Source organism: Cynoglossus semilaevis, chromosome 14, assembly GCF_000523025.1.
Source record: "Cynoglossus semilaevis isolate Cse_v1.0 chromosome 14, Cse_v1.0, whole genome shotgun sequence".
Taxonomy (NCBI): Eukaryota; Metazoa; Chordata; class Actinopteri; order Pleuronectiformes; family Cynoglossidae; genus Cynoglossus; species Cynoglossus semilaevis.
In genome coordinates this window covers 1,409,663-1,427,448 of record NC_024320.1, presented here as the reverse complement: position 1 = coordinate 1,427,448, position 17,786 = coordinate 1,409,663, and the positions used below count along the sequence as shown (strand labels likewise).

General features: G+C 39.2%; 3 protein-coding genes across 3 annotated transcripts in view; all 3 read right to left on the bottom strand.

Annotated features, from left to right (window-relative positions):
• The window catches only part of cercam (cerebral endothelial cell adhesion molecule), a 32,736-nt gene extending 22,417 nt beyond the window's left edge, over positions 1–10,319 (bottom strand). Inside the window, exon 1 of the mRNA XM_017038424.2 lies at positions 9,385–10,319. The gene's annotated coding sequence lies outside the window, so the exon portion shown is untranslated. The remainder of the gene's footprint in view (positions 1–9,384) is intronic.
• LOC103389085 (ephrin-A5-like) overlaps positions 1–17,786 on the bottom strand; it is a 1,154,841-nt gene that overhangs the window by 460,665 nt on the left and 676,390 nt on the right. The window lies entirely within an intron of this gene.
• The window catches only part of urm1 (ubiquitin related modifier 1), a 13,444-nt gene continuing 8,760 nt past the window's right edge, over positions 13,103–17,786 (bottom strand). Inside the window, exons 4-5 of the mRNA XM_017038426.2 lie at positions 14,266–14,314; positions 13,103–13,576 (exon numbers count right to left, since the gene is read on the bottom strand). Of these exons, the coding sequence (XP_016893915.1) occupies positions 13,508–13,576; positions 14,266–14,314 (118 nt within the window). The 3' untranslated portion in view covers positions 13,103–13,507. The remainder of the gene's footprint in view (positions 13,577–14,265; positions 14,315–17,786) is intronic.

The window sequence follows — 17,786 nt, the reverse complement described above, 5'->3', positions numbered from 1 at the left end:
TTTTTCCCTTAATTTTTCAACTAGCTCCAGCAGATGGATTTGCCTCCTTTTTTCATCACAGTCATCAAATTTCTCATTCGTGGGCAACATTACAGCCCCGGCAACCCTTTCTGAAACTAACGGACAAAAAGCAGAAACACATCTTTGTATCAGTCTGTGGGCGACAGAATGAATTTATGAAGGAAACTAAAGGCATCTCTCTGGACCTGTACCACTCTGTCTCCTGTTGGTTCCTAGTCTGTTTCCTTCACTGCTACTGGTTGTACATCATTATTTTTTATTGCATGAGCAGCTCAAATATATGAGCACAGTGGCTATTGTTAATGATTTCTGGTACGGCTGGTGCTTTTACTAGAAAGGAAAGAAACACAGAGCAAAAGTAGGGTTTGTGAGGACACTTCAACAAACACTGTAAATGTATGGATGGCACTGACTCAAAAATACATCTGTATTTCTTTCATAGATAAAACAAACACATAGCTTGTACAAACACAAGACACACGGGACACATTTAAACTACTGACTGTAATGACAACCCTGAGGAAAGTTCATTAAGAAAATATTGTTGACAACAATAATGATAACAATTGTTTGCTAAAACATAATAAATAACCAGAAATATTCCAAATGTAGCATCAATGTTTTAATTTCCTAATTTGCAAAAACATTTTGCTGAAAACTGCGAGTTATTTCAACCAAAGCAGAAAGTTAAAAAAAAGCTAAAAACACAAAACAATTCAAGAGAGCTGCAGATTTCAAAAAGATAATAAAAAGTTAGCCCAAAGATTAAAAATAAATAAATTCAGCTACGGTGGTCCAAGTGGCGCTTTGGCCCAGAGGCAATGTCTCTGTCATTGGTGTGGAACCCCAGGGTTCACCTCCTGGGCAAGTTCGAATCCCGGTTAGGGCGGTTGGTACCTTCCAGTGGACTCACCACTTGCAGGAAGGTTTGGGGGGGTTGGTACGGTGCAATGTGATTTGGGTGGCGACTGCTGCCCCCGCAACCCGGTAACGGATAAGCGGATGAAAATGGATGGATGGACGGTGGTCCAAAACGATAAAGACAAATAGGGAGGAGTTAGCATTGTCAACTAGCAGGAAAATTACTGGAAAAAAAGATAGTTTAAAGTCCAACCCAAACCTTAAGTTAGATTATCTAATAATTAGTAGAGACTACATAAAAAAAGACAATGTTTTCTTAATGCTAATCCGAGGAGTTAGCATTGTCAACTAGCAAAAGACAATGTTTTCTTAATGCTAATCAAGAAAAATGAGTTAGCAATTAGGCTAATACCTAAAATATGACAAGGGATAGATTAAATTTTAAAGTTAGCCCAAACAACAAATCAAAAGTATTCGAAGCAGTAACTGAAACCAAAAGTTAGCCTAGAAAAGAGTTTAAAGTTACAGTTGGTAGTTGGTCTATTACTAATAGTTAATAGAAGTTAATAATAGTTAATACAAGTTCTAAATAGCACAATTACTAAAAGACAATGTAAATGGTTAAATATTTGCTAAATATTTAGTCAGAATAGCTAAAGTTTTCCTTAATTAAATGGTGAAAAATCTCCAACAGGGGTCACCAACTATATTTGTGGGGGGTCAGAATGTTTCTGGACTGACACCATGGGGGCCGGACACTCAAATAAAGTGAAATAAAAATCAAATATGTGTCTACATTATTATTTGATGTTTATTTTGGAATCTAATGGAGGGCTAGATTGGACGGTTCAGTGGGCTAGAATAGGCCAGTGGGCCACCAGTTGATCACTGGTCTAAAGTCAGGCCCAAAATTAAAGTAAACATATCTAAAGGTTACCAGAAAACAAACATAAAATATATCTCCGTATATATTACTGGCCAGAATGAAAGCTAGAGCTAGTACAGCCAACAGGACTTGAACAAGAATCAATCAGTCTGTAAATTTACAGACCACATAAATCCCTTCTTCTCTTTAAAATGATCCCATTTTAACAGCGCTTTTCTGTCCAGAGCGCTCCTGAATGCGACACTAGTCTGATTTTAAGATGCTAAACAGCGCCAGAAGAAAAGTAAACTGTTCCTCCTCTGTTCATTTGTTGGGTTTAGAGCCTTTTAGCCCACTAGCTTTCATTTGGGCTGTTAGTCTTGGTGGTGTATAGTCAGGGTTTGTGTGTGTACACACAGAAACAGTAGGAAACCACAGCTCTCCACACAGGGGCCACTGTGCATCCCTCCATTCACAAATCAATGTTTAACCCGCCGCCTAAAAGGCCTGGCAGGGGACAGAGAGGCCCAGTCCGCGGGGTGGACCGTGAAACCATGCAGCCCAGAGAGGGAGAGCAGAGGGAGGACAAAGAGAGGAGCAGAGTCCTGGAAATAAACCTCCTCTGGTGAAGGCATCTCCTCCCTGCTGGGAGGGCACAGCCACTGAGGAGTGAGAGTGAGGAGTGAAGAGGTTAGGGACAGAAGGAGGTGAGGAGAGGAATGAGGAGCTGGAGGAGGAGAAATCAAGGGAATTCAGTGGAATTAGGGGAGAAAAAACAAAAGCAAAAGCCCAGTCAGTCAAACTGTTGTTGTAGCAAATGGTCATTAGCTCACACCCTGAGCGTTATTAGCTACGCAATGGGTACGTCAAAAAGTTCCAAGACATGTCATCAAAATAATGTCACTAGAATCGTTTTTCTTTTTCAGAGGGGTCTCTCAGGGTGTCTCTCCAACATTTCTCACCAGTTCTACCATCATATCTTTGTCAAGTGTTGAACTGTGTTGATGATTAATGAGCAAATGCCACACTTCTCACCAAACTGGAAGAGAAATCTGGTCCAATTTAAAAACCTTTCCAACAGGTTTCTACCATTGGATTTTTTTTTCTTTTTCCTAAAACTGAGAGAATAATTGAAAAGAAGTGGACACTCCTTAGAGAGAAGGAATTCTCTGATGAGTCCACTGTCAGAAGTGTTTAGACTTCAATGGAGGGTTTAAAAGAAATAGTTTTGTTTCTCAAGATAGATTTTTATATATATATATATATATATATATAATCAGTTTCAGCCAGAACTTTTTGACTCATCCTGGTATTTTTAAGCACCATTTAGCAACAGTTCATTCATTTTGAAAAATGTGTGGATATTTCTGAAGTCTTTGTTATTTTTACAATGAAAAAGTGACCAATGAAAGGCCAGCTATTGTGTTGTCAATTAGCTGTAGTAAATTTTAAAGCTGTTTTTCCATTTTCTTTCTATTTCTATATCTAAAATGCCTTTTGTTCAATATATTTAGGACATTTTTGTTCTTTTGAGAAAACGTATTTCAAGAATTTCACAAATGTTTTAACTTATTTTCACATATCTTTTGGATACTGCCTTGGCTAACATAGCATGCTAGCTATTATGTACAGTGGCCCTGAAGGCCAAAACACAACAACAGTCCACGAAAAAAATGTGTTTTTCTGGAATCCGTTGTATATGTGTTTACTGTAGTAATAGTTTCTGTATTGTCGTTGTGTTTTGACCTTCAGGGACACTGTCATTGTCATTGTCATCATTTCTGACTAAATTCGTTCAATGTCAAAGCTTTCCTATCTAAGTAACTGCAACATGCATTTCCACCGCAGTAAGACAGAGGTTTGTAGTACAATCCTGCCGGTGGTACTAGGGATCACACACATTCAGCAGCTGTTCCCACCTCAGGTTTCTCAGTTCTTGCCTTTAGCGGATGCTCCTCTTAAACCTAATCTTTATAAGTGTCATATTGTGCAATTGCATTTTTTGTGCACATCAGACTTCTAGTAAAACTAAAACAAAAAACAGAATTCTGTCGTAACTGTTTTTCAGTATGTTAACAATGTCTGTTTAATGAGGTCACCGTCACATAAAAAAAAAAAGTCCAGTGTGTTCGGTCTTCAAGTGAGTGGTGTCAAGGTGAGGGTGAGAGAGGAGCCTCTTGACTTCGCACCAGCTGCTTTCCCGCCTCTGGGAGAGTCAGGGCATGAAGAGGCAGGGAGGAGAGAGGATGTAGGAGAGAGGAGAGAGCAGTGAGGAGGTGGAGGGGTTTGTTTTTTTTAGCACTCCAAAAAAAAAAGAGCAATGAATGAGTGAGCGGCGGAGTGAATGAGAGGCTCTGGCCCTGTGGATCAGCAGAGGTTAACTCGGCTTCTTCACAGGGATGAAAAGGGGGAAAACGGATTGAGCTTTAAAGAGGAGGACCCCCTGCACCTGGGGGCGGGATCAGTCAGGATGATTTATTAGTGAGAGAAAGGGAGAGGGGATGAGGGAGAGAGGCTGAGAGACAGAGAGAAAGAGAGAGAGTGAGAGAGAGACAGGGAAGGAGGGTGGGTGAGAGAGAGAGAGAGAGAGAGAGAGGGAGGAAGAGAGGGCAACTGAGAGAGAAGGGCTCGACGTTTGGTGAGCATCAAAAAGCTGCAGCGCTAACGCAGCACTGACTAGTGCTGATGTAGAAGATGTGGGGATGGGGTTTGATCCACAGTTCTGTTTACAGTGTGGGAGTGGGATCAGACCCCAGACTCATTCTAAGCTTTTCTTTAACGTCACAGAAAACGCTTCTAAAACCCTTTAAACCATGAACATCAGACGGAAATCCTCTCAGACAGTTACAGAGTCCTCTGTCCCATAGACTTTGTTTCATTTTGTCCAGCAGCAGCAGCTCAGCAAAGGGTTGAGCAGCAGGAAACTGATTAACTAATTAACGAACAAATGCGTTAATATACTCCAAACTGTGGCCTGTGGTCCCATTGTGGTACTTATTCTCTCCTTATTTTGCTCCTAAAATCAAACTCTGTATTGTATTGTGAAAACAATATGTTTCCTAAGGGGTCTTTGTATAGTTTTCTACAATATTTGGATGTTTTTATGTTAACATTTAAATACGACTGTGTTACATCTTTGCGTCCCATTTGGCAAACATTCATTTTAATGTTTTTTATAGTTTTTTTTTTCAACTCAAATGTTTCTTTCTGTCTTTTCATTGCTACCCTCAAACTTTTTTTAAACTATTTATTTTTTTATTTTTTTTGGCGACCTTTAAGCTCCTACCTTGGCTAACATTTATCTAACTCTAGGCTGTCTTTTGGGTACATCTATAGCTAATTCTATTTTTCTTTTCCTTGCAAAGGAAAGGAGGAAATATATGAGAAAATGAAAGAAGATATTGGTAAAAAATAAAGTATCTTAAGGCTAACTAACCTTTAAATTTTGTATAACTTTTATGAATTTAGTTTGTACTTTAATATGATCTTGCATTTAATGTTAAAATAACTGAAATCATATCAGGTATCAAATGAGGTATTTATTTTTTTGGTTTACTTCACATATTTTTAGTCTAGTTTCAAATTGTCATTTTGGCTAACTCTTAGTATTTTTGCTATATTTTAAGACTTTGGCTGGTTTAAGTCTTATTGTTTGCCACATATTGTTTAACCTTTAACCATCTTTCCAGCCAATCTTTACTGTCATTGATATATAAGAGATACAGTATATACATAAGATCTGTTCTGTATTTAGTTGCAGTAAAAGATGTTTTGGTTTTATTCATGCCATGATTGGTCCTTTTTCTTGCTAGCTTAAGGCTTTTCTAAACTACTATTAGCTTACTTATTAGACTCTCTATATGTCTATATTGACAGAGGTTAATGTTTTAATTTTGTTCATTTCGTAAAGTTCTGTACTTTGGCCCCCATGACCACAGCATTACCCATTCTCTGCCCCCCACCCCTCTTCTTGATTCTCACCTCCTCTGTTTTTCACTTGTACTTTTTTTCTTGGTATGATGTCATTAATAATAGTCTACATTACACAAGCAGACGCAGTTGAGGGCTAAATGACTTAACCTTAACATTTCCAATCACAGCTGCACGGTGAGAAGTTAAATTGATGTATGGTGTAAAAGGACACCTGCAGTAGAATGGCCATAGACACAGGTTTGTATCAGGAGCAGAGATTAGACCATCTCAGGTGTGGACTGTGGGAGTGGAGTTATGGTATGAAGAAATTGACCGCAGTAAAAGCACGCATTTTTATCAAAAACCTCAAAATTGTCACACATTACAAAATTAGTCCAATTACAAAGTCCATTAATGAGAATAAAATCAGATTAGAAAGCTGATGAAACAACTGGTCTCTGATTCACAGTCCTGAAACATCTGCATGTCAATTAAATGACTAAATAAAATCACCAATATACACAGTATATATATATATATTGGAAGTCTAAACTTACTTGAAATAAAAGTTATATAAAAATACAGAAGACACTTTTATTATGCCAGAAACAGCACAAGTAAAATTAAATAATTAGAGAGAAAATAAGATTTAAGTGGAAAACAAACAAAAATTTAAAGTAAAATTAAATAATTAGAGAGAAAAAACTCAATATATCAATATAAATACATATAAACATATATAAAAATACATAAATATAAACTCAATAATTCTGATAGCTCAGAATGGGCTAAAAGTTAGCAAAACCCAGCAAACACCAGCAAAGCACAGCAGAATCGACAAAAACACCAATCTTATAGTCCATGAAAAATAAAGATGTTAAACACAGACGATATATGTGAAGGTAAATGTAGACGACGGCTACAACTAGCACCACAATAACCTGAAGTTATTTCCTTTAAGAATAGTTGCGATGTTATACATTGGGCAGAAATAGTTTGACAAAAAAAATACCAAGTTGAAATAAGTTCACAACCTACAGAGAGACTATTTCTTATCTGTTCATCTTTAACAGTTGGAGCTAATCCTAGCAGTCAAGAGTGAGGGTGTAGAAGAACCTAGAAGTTCTCCAGACCATCAGAGGGCCACGCGTAGATCCAAACAACCATTCACACTCACATTCACACCTGTGGTCAATCTAGAGTCAATAATTCATCTACAGTAGATACAGAATAACACAGGAAAAGATTTGATTATGAAAACAGAAAAATCTGGGCCATACTGAACGGGTCAACGTGCCACGGTTGGTCCCCGGACCAGACTTTAGTTTTATGTGAATGATTCACTGCACTTGTTCTCTGTTGGTCACGACATTGGTTTTGTGTGTACGTGAATCAAAGACGCGTCGTTATTGAACGTTAAAGACAACTGTGTGTCTGTGCTGGACCGTCACGTGATGACGATGACCATCCTGGGCTCCTCCGTCACCTCGGGGTCACACACTGTGGCCCATACAGTGGAGCTGCACTGACGTAGAATGGCTGCACATGGTGCAGAAGGCACCGCTTTATGTCTGAGTGCCTGGTCACGGCTTTGCACTAGTTTGATCTCACTCTCTCTCTCACACACACACACACGCAGACACACACACTGGAGAGAGTGTGTGTCACAAGAGAAACACCACACGTCATGGAGAGTCAACAGTGTCCGGATTGTCATCTCTGTTTAGAAAACAGGGCTGTTGTGTCTTTAAGAAGAGAGGCCGCTGCTGCTGCTGCTGGTCCCTGAACGCAGCTGCTGGCGTGCGTGTGCGCGCGTCTATATGCGCGCCTATGTGTGTGTGCGTGTGCGCGCGCGCGAGAGAGGACAGCGGAGATTCATTACTTAAGCAGTACAATGGACATTTATCACCCCGTGGTGTTATTCAAATTCTGTACCAAGCGAGGAGCCTCTCCACTCCTCACTCCTCACTCCGCCTTGCGTCGCGGACGCGTCCTTCATTGTTGGGAGCAGCGTCAAAAGGGAGGTGGAGGAGAAGAGGCGTCCAGTCGATCGGTCAGTCAGTCGGTCAGAAGGAGTCGGCAAGGAAGGATGCAAGAGAAGACAGGAGATCCTCCTCCGTCCTCCGTCCTCTTTTCCTTCCCTGCTCTCCATCCTCCGCTCGGGGGCATTTGGACAAATCCACACCGACACGGAGGTTTCTCCTCAGGGGGAAACGGACCAAGGACGCTCCGATCCGTTGGGAACTAACGGGTTTCCTTTTTCTTTTTTTCCCCTGTGTATTTTCTTTCTGTAATCATCTCCAGAGAACAACGCTGGTCTTCCAGGTATTTTGCAGGGATTTCTCCGGGCGCACCGTGCGTCCTGAGCAGAACTGCAGGTGCAGAAATGGCGTTTTGGGTTGTTGGTTTTTTTTTTGGACTTTTCTTTTCAAATGAAAGAAAGTCGACTTTGGTTCCGTTCGATCCGCGCGCGCGTGTGTTGTAATGCATTTCTGACACACTTGCAGAAAAAAGAAAGGCCGCGGCGGAGGCACGGAGGAGATGACATTTTTACATTCAGCCATCTTAAGGCCCGCAGAGGTTTGTCTGCAGATGGGTCAACTTTAGACGACTACCGACGTGGCTTTATTCTGTAGACCACTCTGCTTCCATTGGTTGATCAGCCTGACAATAGTCGAGGTTACACCGTGGTTGTGTTCTTACGGGTTTCTCACCTTATATATCTATACATGTAGACGTACACTATCTCCAAAGATACTCCGTTAAACGTCGTAGTCGTTTTTAAGAAGCTACAAAAGTTTCTTTAAGTCGACTGTTAAAATTGCTGTTGACTGATTAATCGAGTATTCGTTGGCCATTTCTTTAACTTGAATGCGCCAGCTTCTAAAGGGAGAAGTAACAACTTTTTTCTCTCAATTCGGTGAAGAAGTTGAATATAAAGTGAGTCGTCTTGAGTTTTTGGAGCTAAAAGTGGATTCACAGTCTATTTTCAAATCAAAATGATTGGCTGTTGAGCTTTGGTGAAGAAGAACCATTTCTTCTTCTTCTTCTTCCAAAGATAAAACCCGCTCCAGGATTAGCTGCTGACCGGGGAGTGTGTCAGAAATGACGCCCGCTGTGGCAGCTCTCAGGCCTCGGAGAAGAAAGAGCAACTGTTCCCAGGGTCACACACAGGCGGAACTGTTTAGGGACCGTTTAGTGCATCAGTCGCAGGTGCCTGCAGCCCAAGGCCTGGGGAGGGAACCCGCGTCCCCCGGCGGTCCGTGTGTGACTCCTCCGTCCCGGAAGTGTCCTCAGAGTCTCTAGCGGTTGATTGTCCAAACGCAATTCTTGAGTAAACCCAGATTAAACCCCCAAGAATTGTGTATGGACATCTGTTGCTGCAGACTCACATTCATCACTCTCTCTCTCTTCGTGTGTGTGTGTGTGTGTGTGTGTGTGTGTTTGCTTTGGCCGAGCGCCACATGCACATGGGGCCTCCACACCCCCCCCCAAACCAAACCAGACCAGAACCTGAGCAGAAAGACTCAAAGACCAGACTCTAATGTCCTGCCTGTGCTCTGTTACGGTCACAGGTAAGATGACGTCGTTCATTAGCATGACGGGCTAATAAAAAATGAAGGGAAACTGAAAAAAAAAACTCTGCCTCCTGTGTGTGTGTGTGGGTGTGCGTGCGTGGTGTGTGTGTTTTAATTCTTTTAGCTCTCTCACCGATTGGTACTTACGTTTAGTCGAAGATCTAATGAAGACTGTTTGTTTTAAATGGCACGTATTGACTGGCGGTGTGTCGATGTATCGACTGTGTTCGGTAAAAGCTGAGTCTTCACATGCAGCAGCGCAGATGAGGGGGAAAAAACCACACACGAATTAGTTTCTGTCGTTAGCAAAGAGGAGTCAGGATGAAGCAGGAAGAGCCACCGGAAATTGATCCAACGTATATAAATGTATCTGGGTTCTTCATTTATTTTGTTACAGCAGATTCGCAGGCCGTAAATATCAACTGTATGGTTTTATGTCGTTTGAAATGTAGTCTGTATTTATCTTTAATAATTGAATTTATTAAAATAGTAATTGAAATACAAAGTTAAATACCGTGTAGGTTAAATGTATTTAAAAAGTAAACAGCTCAGCCTTTAAATCAGACTCATTTTATACGGTGAAGAGAAGTCTTTGTGATGTCAGATTCAACGAGTTCTCTCTGTTCGTTCACCTTGTTACTTTTATTGGAGAAAGACAAATTAAAATGTAAATTAAAAAACTACTAACACATAAATAATTCTTATTTTTTAGGCAAAAAACGTTTTGAGGAAAATTAGTTATTTAAAAGTAAACACCTCTTTATTGGATTTTATTTACATTTATAAACAGTGCAAAAGTCTTTTGTTTGTTCCTACTCTTAAATACACAGATTATTTCAATATAAAACATTCACTCACGTTCACACAATGTGTGTGTGTGTGTGTGTGTGTGTGTTTATGGGATAAACCTTGTTAATTCCAGGGGATTAGAGCGTCATGTTTGCTCTTGTGTGAAGATATTCGTGCCCAGCAGAACTGGGTGAACTCCACATTTATGTAACTATAAAAAAGTCTTTCCTGGTTCATGCTTTTAATACTATATTAGACGTAAAGTATTTTTACAGCATGTGTTTGACCATGTTTTGCACAAATCTCTATAAATGCTTATAATAAATAAATAAATAATAAATTATATCTTAGATTAATCTGCAGTTATATTTAACTTGAAATACAAAAAATCTCTTGATATTTTTTACATTTAATAATTTGATGTTTTGATATTTTTGAAATTTACAACCCAATGCTAGTTTTTTTTAAAAACTAGCATTGTAATTAATAATTATTAGTATTATTAATAGTAAATATATTAGTAATTAATTTTAGATTATTGTCTGACAAGAAAAAAGGCAAATGAATTGCAAATAACATCAGTGTAAAGGAAACATCAAGGTTCAGAAAACGAAAAACAACGATGGAGGTTTTTTTTTTTTTTTTTAAGAATATTCTATATTTCCACAGAAAGACCAATCAGTTCAGGGGTTAGCACTGGGACCATTAACAGCTCCAGTAGCAGTACCAGCCCATATAGTAGGTCAGGGTCAATTTGAAGCTTTGCCTGTGGAGAATTCCAGGTTTGGGAGGTTCAGGAAGTCGTTCATTATAAACAGAATATATATCATATTTAGCCAAAGGTTGAAATGTTACTGTGTTTTATGAATGTGATTTTCTTTTTACAATATACTTCAAGTGGTCACGTGTTGATTATTTTATTTTTGGCACTGATACAGCCCATAGAATGTATGAATGTTGTGTTTTAAATAATTAAACATCAATAATAAAGTTTTAAGTTTTAAGTTTCTATTGTGACTTTAATTTACAGTCAGACAAGTCAACAAAGGTCATTTCGTGGTCACTTCTGTATTTTAGTGATGGATAAAATAGTTGGATGATTCCTTTAATCCGAGATCGCGAGAGAAAGAAAATCTGAAATTATTCAAAAACAAATTAGATTGTCTGATTGTTAACAGAATATTATTAATTAATGCTAAAATGTCAGAGGTTACAGTAAAAGACAAATCATTTTTCATTTTTCTAATAACATTAAAAATACTGCAAAGGTGGATTTCTACCTTAATCCCTTAATCTAATCTAAAATAATCTGGGAATTAACCTAGGAAAGACAATTGACTTCATTAAAATAAAGAAAAAAAATCTATATAAAGTCTTTTAATTTTCTTATTTTGCGACCTGATAAAATGTATTAAATGTATATTTGATTAGAATGTTTTAAATATTTGATCTATTCTGGAATCAAATGACCCGTTAATTGTTGGGAAAAGTTAAGATCGGAAATAAAAGGGCAGTAAAGTGTAGGAAATAGATAAAAAGTAAATACAGAGAATACACACTGTATATCAGTGTGGCACATGCACGCCCGTACACACACACACACACACACACACACACACACAGACTCTCAGCCTCATTTCCATGTCCTTTCTCCGCTCCATTATCACTAGGTTTCCCGTTGTAAATCGCCCTCCACGGCAGAGTGAGGCTGTGAGGTGGCCCCGGGCTGCGGGCCCTCTGGCGAGGACAGCCCCCAGGCTACATCACGACCTCCCGCAGTGTGCTCCTCTACTGCCCGCTCACCCCTCCTCCCCTCCTCATGTACTTAATGAATATTCCATGATCTGATTCGTCGTATGTTGTTTGTAAATTGGACCAAAACTGGAGTGTGACCAGTGATTTCGTTGGGACTCGTGTACCGAAGTATGATTACGTCACATCGGTCCGATCTGACGCAATCGTTTCGTTAGGTCATCAATGACATTTACACACTTGACCAAAGACAGTAATACAATCAAATGTTTGCAAAGTAATAGCGTAAAGTGAAACTATTGCGTGTATCATATATTTCAGGTGATTTTCATTTGACAGACAAAAACAAAACTAATTTATACGGCGAGCGAAAAACATTTATACAATAAATAAGTCAATATACATTCATGTGTACAAACGTACACATTAAATATAATATTCCTGCATTTTTATATTCAGTTGTATAAATGTTATGACGCATTTCGGTGTAAATGTGTCGTAAATTCAGAATTATATAGGGATTGTAAACGTTGATATGTTTACATATAAAATATTAAAACCGTTATAATACATTTCATAACATTTACTCACTTATCACGTCCAATAAAATATAAATTGTGTATCTAAAATAACACATTGTAATGTAAAACCAAATGTAGAATATATTGAGACGAATCTATTATTAATATCGTATTCTATACCCAATATAAACATTGTATCGCAATTACCTATTACAATCTTGTAAGGCAACCTGTAAAATATTACCGTCACGACAAAATAAAAGTTATATAGTAATATGTCAAATAATACACACATATATTAGAAATATTTATATAAACCAAATATGTGTTTGATTATATTGTATTATAAAGTAACTTTTAATATTTATATAAATATGGTATATACTGTATGTACATTATACGCATGCAGTATATGTATGCACATATATACATATATGTACACACATGTATATAAATGATCAATATAAAGAAAAAAATTATTCATCACATTAAAAACAGAAGTTAAAACCAAAGACACGCCATTACTGTGAAATAATAAAAATATATATAAAATTAAAAATCTTATATTTAACTAAAACTAACATTACATGTAAAGATGGAGAAATATTTTTCAACCTACAATAAGACCAATGTACAAATATAAACAAGTCCACACTGTACAATATGTATATTTAATTGGCTGTTTATCATGTTTTCATCGTTTGAATAAAATATTATTTTGTGTTTGAATGTGGGATATTTTTGGTATTGAAATAAAAAAAGAAACCAACGATCGGTGTACAAATGATGACAGGACAACAGAGTGGACTCAACACCATGTACTCTTTAATATTCACACAAGTGTATAGGCTGTGTAGTGCAATAGTAAGAAGCAGAGATATGATGGAAGAGAGTTTATTTGAGGGTTTACACACACTCACACACACACACTCTGTCATCATTTACAGTACATCACAATCTGTTGTCCAATTTTTACCCATAAAAAAATAGAAAAAAGAAAAAGACATACACAAATGTCCACGAACCATCTCAACGACGCTATTCTGTCCATCATTCGTCCCTGAATTTCCCATCATTCATCTGCCGTCTGACACCCCACCACTTCAGCCATCACGCTGCAGGTCGACACGTGACCGTCGACGTTGGTGCGTGGAGGTGAAGACGCCGCAACCTGGAGCAGCCCTTACAGAAACGTCATCGCTCACATTCTAGCCTCCGTGGAGAGTGGATATAAACACGACCGTGTCTCCGTCCTGCAGTTGGTAATCCAGCTGCCCCTGAGGACCAGGAAAACACACACACACACACACACACACACACGTGAGAGGATGGATATATAAACATACTGCACCAGTGGGAGGGGGAAATATCTGCGTTTTCCAATACAAATATGAGCATTATTGCTGCTGCTGATGATACTTCTACTGCTGCTGCTGCTGCTGCTGCTGCTACTGCTCCCTTTGGGCTGTGAGTAATAACAAACTTTTCATTTCATTTACATCCCCCCAGTGTGGAGGGTCTGTAATTGAATCAATGCATTCAAACCTCATGTCTGTGTGTGCAAGTAAAAATGTGTGTGTGTGTGTGTGTGTGTGTGTGCGCAGTTATGAGGCCCCAAGGACAGAGAAGAGTCTTCAACGGGAAACATGGAGTGAGTGAGAGAAAATGAACCGAATGTGAGTGAACACACACACACACACACACACACACAGAGAGAGACACACACTCTGGCCTGTTTTATCATCTCTGTCCAGGTTTTCCTTCTACGGTGGCCTAAAAGGGTCATCAACGTTGGAGATGGTTTAGAAATGAGTACCGTGTGATTACATTGATTCTCAAAGACCAAGGAGTTGGATTTTGTTTATATTTCAGTGTAGAGTATATTGATTTATATTTGGCCTCACACACACACACACACACATGCACGTATTCTGGACAGACAATGACCGTGGCTCTGACTGCTCACCATCAGCTCCCAGTCTGCATCATTGATAAGCACCAGGATCCCAGGTCTCCTGTGGGAAAACACATCAATTTTGGGTCAGACGCAATTTCCTGACAGACGGACAGAGGGGAACGGACGCAATGATGCACACACACACGCACACGCACACACACACATCACTATATGGAATCAAACCATGAAATGAATGAACACAAATGGCACAGATGTATGTGTAAATACATTACGGGGGCAACAAACTGGGGGAATATTAACCCACGTGTGCTGCTATCACAGTGAGTAGAGGTTTCAGGACTCACTCTTAGCTTTCTAGGCTAACATTATGCTATCCTGCCTATTGTCTTGTCTATTTGTGATAACCATTTTTGGGCTAACTTTTTGCTTTTTTAATTGGCTATAAGGCACAGTTATTATGCAGTTTTTGTTAGCATCAGGATACCTTTGACCAATTTCTTGGCTAAGTTTTAGCTTTTTGTCGGTCGTTTCAACAGTTCATTTGCAATAATCGTATTTTTTAGGCAGTAATAGCTGTGTCTGGGTTAGCTTTAAATACTGAAATATAAGGTAATCAATCATATTTGTGCCAATTCTGAGCTAACCGTTATATATCTTCTATCCTAATTTTGCCCCAACTATCGTTTCTTTTTTTGAGCTAGCCATAAGCTATGTGTCAATCTAGATTTTACCTATTATTTTTGCACGCTTTTAGCTCTTTTGGCTAATCTTTTCTCTTTTTTGTGCTGACTTTTTGCAACATCTATCGCTTTGGCTACCTATTGGCTAATTTGGGCTTAAGCTAGCTGCTTCAAATGTCCTTTACTATGTTAACATATTAACATTTACTTTTTACTTTTGGCTATATTGCTTAGCCATTTACCTCATTTCTAAATGCTATGGCTATTGTCTCTATTTTGCTAGTATATGTCCAATGTTTGTTATAATCTTTGATGAGGCCCATCATTGAGGCCAAGCCTTTGTTAATTACTGCCCCTGGTGTACAGTGGGAGTGTTGCCAAATTTCAGAAAGGAAGGAAACCAAGTGTAAAGGACAAACCTTTTCCATACATGTCTCTCTCTCTCTCTTTTTTTTTTTTTTTTGTCACGTTCACTATTCAACATCATTCTCCATTCTTTAAAACTGACCACGTTTAGGGGTAAAAAAAAAAATGAAGCTGTCACTACAAATTAATGAGAGCCTAAAATTATCATACTGAGGTAGCCTAAAAAAATCACCACCCTTCAAATGAGGGTAATGAGGGTAATGGGGGAGGGTAACAACAGGCCCCTCTCACTGCAGTCGTCTCACACACGTGCACGTGTTTGTGTGTTTATTTTTTGTTTAGCTACAGTGTGGAGGACGAGACGAGGCTCCCACAGATGCTGCGGCTCTGTCTGTGGTTCAAACCTACTCGTCTACACCTTTTACAGGTGCTGTGATGTCAGGGAGGGAGGGACGGAGGGAGAGAGAGAGAGAGAGAGAAAGAAAGAAAGAAAGAGAGCACACACACACACAGTGAGGACACAGAGCGACAGAGGAGAGAAGGATGTAACGTGAATCAATCACAGAAAAAAACATTTTTTTCTTATAGACAATATAGAAAAAAGATGAAGTTTGAATTTAAAAACACACACACACACACACACCTCATCTAAAGGTTTATAGGTAGCCTCTTTTTCACTGGTTCTCTGCAGCTATAAATAGTGTTGAACAAAGGCAGCAGTAAAAGTCACACACCACTGTGTCCTGGACCCAAACACACACACATACACGTACATATATGTGTCTCACACGCGTATGGATACACACACATACACATGCTCAGGTACATTTGTGGTCCTCGTTTCCTTCTCAGCGTTTTCATCAGTGAAATGACCAGTCGTGGGTTCGATTCACCTTTGACCTCCAGCCTTTTCTGAACCGTTTGCCTTTTCCTGGAAGGTGCTTTGTTTCTATATTTGGGCTAACCCTTAGCTTTCTGTGCGACACGTTCACATTTGGCTAATTTTGGTCATTTCTGGTATCTTAGCTTCTTAGCTCTTTTAGGTCAAATGTTAGCTATTTTGGCTATTTTTTTTAATCCCCTTTAGTTAATTTGGGGCAAAACATTGGCTACATTTTCAACATTCATCTCTAAATTGTAGCCTTTCTTGACTGTTCAGTTACTGACTAAAATTGTAGCTATCGCGGGGCTAATTTTGCTTAATTTGCTAACACTTGCTTGGTCAAAATATACTTTGTTTATCTTTGAACTAACTTTTCACCTACCAAACAAAACTATGTGGTAATATAAATACTGTCAACTTCACTCCTAATATTCAGGGTTTTTACTTAAACCGTTAAACAAAGCATAAAATTCAAGGAGATTCAAGGAGTTCAGGAGTTCTCCTCAAGTTCATTCAAAACTGGTGAAAACATTCTAGACTTCTGAGTGAAAAACATTTAGTCTTTACCGTTGGGATATGTTTGTCAAGTGTGTATCAAGTGCACATACGCACGCCCTCTCTCTCTCTAACACACACTAACACACACTGAAACACTCACACGGTGTCTCCTTGGATAAAGAGTTCAGGGCGCTCCTTCAGCAGGTTCTGTTGGATCCAGACCAGCAGCTGCCTTATGTCCCCTGGAAAATACACACAGACATAACAGAATCACACACACACACACACAAAGCCCATACAGACGCAGACAACAGAGGTCACAGGTTAAGGTTTAAAGGCCAAGGTGCAGGGTTCCAGCCCCCCGGTCGATGTGACGCGACAGAGGCAGCAGGCGGGACCAGACTGCATATATATTTCTATATGTGTGTGTGTGTGTGTGCATGTATATTTATGAGTGTACGTATACGTTTGGGAGGAGGAAGACGGGGTCACTGAAAATGGGGGGAGGGTGGACTGATGTTGGCGGTGGAGATGGACGTTGTTCAGCTCGGTTATAGAGAATCATGTTGACAAACAAGTGAACGGCTGAACCGTTCATTTTCAGGCTAAAACTAATTCAGATTCAGTTAAGAAATTAAAATAAAATAATAATAATAAAGGTTGATGGACCCATGTCGTCCGTCTGTGAAAAGACAAAGTCATCATCTGGACTCATTGACTCTGATGATGTTTCTACAAATTTCCTTCTTCGCCTCCCAACGTTGGACATCAGTGATGCCTGAATATTCCCAATGCGTGACCTCTGGAACAATCGGACTGACCTTGGCTGAACAATAGGCCCGGCTTCGCCTCACAGCGACTTCCAGCCACAATAGCAACGACAATGACAGGGTTTTAGGCTAAATCCATGCTAAACAACTGACAATGAATGTATTATAGCTGAGCTAACATTTAGCGTTCAGATGAAACGCCGCTGCTGCCAGGACTGTGTGTGTGTTTGTGGGTCTGGGTCAGAGCGTTAACACTGCTGCTGTGACAGACGGAGAAATATAAATAGATATAAATATATATATATAAAGACACACACACACAGATCAATTCATATTCCAACTACTGGTGTGTGTGTGTGTGTGTGTGTGTGT